This window comes from Anarrhichthys ocellatus, unplaced genomic scaffold (genome assembly GCF_004355925.1).
Source record: "Anarrhichthys ocellatus isolate YVR2014 unplaced genomic scaffold, GSC_Weel_1.0 scaffold33, whole genome shotgun sequence".
NCBI classification, from domain to species: domain Eukaryota; kingdom Metazoa; phylum Chordata; class Actinopteri; order Perciformes; family Anarhichadidae; genus Anarrhichthys; species Anarrhichthys ocellatus.
This window is the reverse complement of record NW_022280063.1, coordinates 565786-570141: the sequence shown is the minus strand read 5'-3', so window position 1 is coordinate 570141 and position 4356 is coordinate 565786. Positions and strand designations below refer to the sequence as shown.

Sequence of the window (4356 nt, the reverse complement as noted above, 5' to 3'; positions counted from 1 at the left end):
GGCACCTATAGTGTCTGTATTCAACTAACTCTGATGCAATCCCATCTGTGTCATTATTATCAGATGGAGCGTAGGTTTGATGGGTCAAACAAACATGGGACTTTAACTCAGGAGATTGCTGCTCGGGTCCAATGTCAAACCCAGTCAACGTTGACCTATTTTAGCGTAATATTGCTTCGTAACTTTTGTACACTATTGACGCCATGTTACGTAACAAACCAACTTCTTTTACTTCTTTTAACAAATGTAGGCTCATTTATTTAAACCCAAAATATACATTATTTTCCTGAACCTAACGAATTACTTTTGTTGCATAAGTAAACCTAAAAACTAAGTAAACCTATGTTGGAAGTTTTATTTTGAAAAGAGACCGACTGACACGTTTCAAACTGAAACTATAGGGGTCCGAGTTTGAAGCATATGGCCGACAGCCAAGTGTCAGTATTTGACGGATCGGGATTGAGAATCACCTGATAAAGTTCAAATGCTGAACGTTTTAGCAAACAGTTGCCTGTAATGTTCAATAACTGTTCCTTTCCTATACAAAGTAATTTGACCCATCATAAAAAGCTTTAAATGTAATATTCAGTACTATGAAGAACACCAACAAAATTCCATTCCCCTCCATTGTAATGGGGTGGAGACAGAAATCTGCAGATACTTTATGGTAAAGGGGAAATAGATTATATTTGCAATTTGAGTGAATGACCCCTTTAGGAGAAACCACATATTCCAGCACATTTAAATTCATCAAATGCATTTTTTTGTCCGACTAAACACAAAGTTAACATTTTGTAGCAACACAATAGTCTACAGTACACTGTCTCACTTTGTAGTGTTTCTTTGCTTTTGATAAAGGAACCTCCACAGGGTCATATTTGATTCATATAATCAAAGTTCAGGTAATTTCACACATATTACCGACATGTTTTAAAATCATCCGTAGTACGAGACAGGTGGTTAAAAATAACACGGGGTCACTGTGATTGCAGTATTCACAAGGCATATACCGTATAATGCCTCTAGCAGTTTATCAAATCAGGAGGGAATATGTCACTCTGCCCAATTAAAAACACCACCAACCTTTATATGAACTTTGCAATCACAATTCCCCGCGGCAACAGTCAGATTGTATCAGCTCTTAATGTAAAAAAAACAGAAACCACTTACAATAGAGACATAATTGTAATTCTGCCTACGAAAGGACTGCATTTTCTGCTTCAGACCAAACACCCAAACCCCTACAGTGCATAACTACTCCACGAGAATCACAGTGCACTACTTCACATCAAATGGATTTTCTCATCGTGTCCTGAAACAAGACAGTGAAAACAAAACACTGTAAGAATACAGGAATGTGCAAAAGGTTATTTTCTTGCTTCTGCGATGTGAGCTGTGTCCGTGAGGGTCTGTCCCACTGTCCTACTTCCATTTTTGAGAATTCCCTCGGTGGTAACGTGACCCAAATTCATTGCTGGTGTTTTTGGACCACCAATATCAGAGTCCTCTACCTGAGGCTCTAAGAAAGCCACCCTCTTTCCGTTTGACCGCCGCTGTCCTGACTCTACCTCTCTGGGGTCTGAGCAGAGGATGAAGGCTCGCCTGCCGCACCCTCTCGATCTTCCACCCCGGTTTTCCCGGCATCGGCAGGGGGTGAGGTAGAGATACAGCAGCACCAGAATGATGCTGACCACACAGGAGGCCAGGGTGGTGAATGCTGTGTTGAAATGCTCGGCACCGCTGCCGCGTGCCAAGCCACCAGTGGAGGATGTGCTTAGGTTTCCGACCACCACATTGACCTCCAGAGACTCGTTGGGGTCGTAGTGGCGCCCGCGGGCTGCCACGCACCAATACATGCCAGAATCCTCCATCAGGGCTCCCCGGATTTCAAGGGTGCCATTGGGGAAAAGTATTAGGTGGGCCATCGGATCATCGGTTGATGAATTCACCACAGTCCTTGGGGTAACCCAGAACAATGCCAGCGCCTCCTGGCCTTGAGTGGCCAACCCTGGACATGGCACTCTTAGCCATTTACCAGGCTCCACTTGGTAAGTCTGTGCCTCAAGGGACATATCTGACACTACATCCTGGCTACATTCATATTCCGGTCCTGAACCGTCTCTACATGGGTATTCACCTCTGAAATCCACCAGTGGGCGATACTGTTTCCACATCCAGTACTCCAGCAAGGCGAGTAAAGCGCAGTCACAGACCAAAGGGTTTTTCTGCAAATAAATTGCACAATGCCGGGTGAGTGACAGCAGGCTCTGGACGGGCACTTCGGAGAGCCTGTTGTATGACAGATCGAGAAAGGTTAGATTACGAGGCCCTCCAGGTTCCCAATAAAGCCCCAGGGGGAAAGCCGTCAGTCTGTTCCCGGAGAAGTAGAGCCTCTGCAGGCTGTAGAGATCACTGAAGGCCCCTGGGTTAATCTGGACGATCTGGTTGCCAAACAGCAGTAGCTCTTTCAGTTCCTCCAACCCGGCGAAGACGGACAAGTTCAGTGCCGTTAGTCGGTTGGAAGAGAGGTCCAGGTGGAGGAGGTGCGGTGTCACAGTGAAGGCGTCCACCTCGATCCGGCTGATGGAGTTGCGGCTGAGAACCAACGTAGCAAGCCGGTCAAACGGCCGGGAAATCCAGTCCACGGGCAGGACAGTGAGGGTATTGTGGCTCAGGTCCAACCGTGTGGCATAGCCTGGGAGATCAGAGGGCAGCATGGACAGATTGCACCCACTGCAGGAAATGATATCACTGGCACAAAGGCAGCAGGGTGGGCAAGTGGCCAAAGAAGGAGGGAAGCCAAGACACAGGGAGAGCAGCAAGGCTGCAGCAGCAGGGTTCCATCGGCTGCCTCCGACAGTGGTCTTGCCTAAAGGCTGCGAGGAAATGGGACGCATCCTGGTGTTCCTTCAGGATGGGGTCTCAGGTTACTGTCTCACTGGGTGTACACATGTCTGATTTACAAGCGTCTGATAGTGAACTGAGGACAGACACAGAGAGAGGGAGGACACAAGGAAGAGGGAAAATGGAAATGATTCTCCTTATTATCTCAATTTAGAAATAATCTACTCGCCCTGCTGGCACTAAAACCCACTCAAACCCAAATCCAGATGAGCTTTACAGTCACACGGAGTGAAAGGGATTATCATGAGCAAAAACAGACAGCAAGATAAACAGTAAGAACACATGGTAAGACTATATGACATATGATATAGATGTTACATGCTCTAAAAATAAACTGTAAACCACATTAAATACAATCATCTGCACACAATAACTGTTAGTAACTGCTGGAAAAAGTTTCACTTAATCCATACATGTTATAATCCATACACCTCGCCCATACTTCCCACCAATATAATACAAGATGATTAGTTCTTGCTTTAGCTCACGATAATATTTTCAATCCATCTATCAGCCGTGTTTGTCTCTCTAGTTGAAGTTATAGCATTACAGTTGATTGCAGTATTCAATGTGATATTACACCGAGATACAACAATTCAGACTGCAATATTTATAGTATAGCCTAATTAAATTACACAACTCTATTATTTATTTCAAAATACGCAACTGTTTCGCCTGTCAAACTGTTCTCAATAATCACTTTAAAAGTGCTTAATCTACAGATTAATCATAAGCAAAAAAAGTTTAGAGCTGCAATTTAGCCAGTTAATAAATCAACAGAACATTATTCCGTAACTTTTTTAATAATTGATTGATCATTTAAATTTTTAATTATACCAATCATGATGCCAATCACTCTGCGGTTGCAGCATCTTTAATGTGAGGACTTTTGAAGAGGTCACGTTTGGGCTCTGGAACAATCTCCATGGGCATTTTTTGTAGCCCAAACAATCGATTAATCAAGAAAATAATTGGCAAATTAAAAACAACTGAATAACTAAAAGTCATAGACCACAAAAGAGAGAAATGTAGGAAAGTGGTTGTGGATGACAAATTAACTATTTTATATTACTGGCAGCCCACTCTGTCCTTTCCTGCTCTGAGTATTCCCACACATAATCTGGCTCAGAAGGGACGACAACAACCAGGAATGGATGACTTCTGTGGCGACAAAACAAAGCACGACCGACAGCTCACCTTTTGCGCCCGCAACGCTGGCCATCCAAATCATCCGCTCGTCCGACTTCAAACATCCGCACGCGCTGAACGTATGTGAATCCTTAAACCTATACAGGCAACTTCGCTCTATCCGCAAACGATCCGCCCGGAGGGTGTGGAAGGACGCGGGGGAAACGGCTGAATTGTTCACCTGCAGGTCGGGTTGCATGCTGCCGCGGGAGGGGTGCGCCCCGAGAGTAGCAGCACACCAGTGCGAGAGACTCGGGGGGGGGG

General features: G+C 44.9%; 1 protein-coding gene across 1 annotated transcript; it reads right to left on the bottom strand.

The window, feature by feature from the left end:
- Positions 1–302: 302 nt before the first annotated feature.
- Positions 303–4285, bottom strand: LOC116393332 (amphoterin-induced protein 2). The gene is made up of 2 exons (XM_031865560.1): positions 4102–4285; positions 303–2980 (listed from the first exon to the last, which is right to left on the bottom strand). The coding sequence occupies exon 2, from the start codon at positions 2895–2897 to the stop codon at positions 1368–1370; it is 1530 nt and encodes a 509-aa protein (XP_031721420.1). The 5' UTR covers positions 2898–2980; positions 4102–4285; the 3' UTR covers positions 303–1367.
- Positions 4286–4356: the final 71 nt, after the last annotated feature.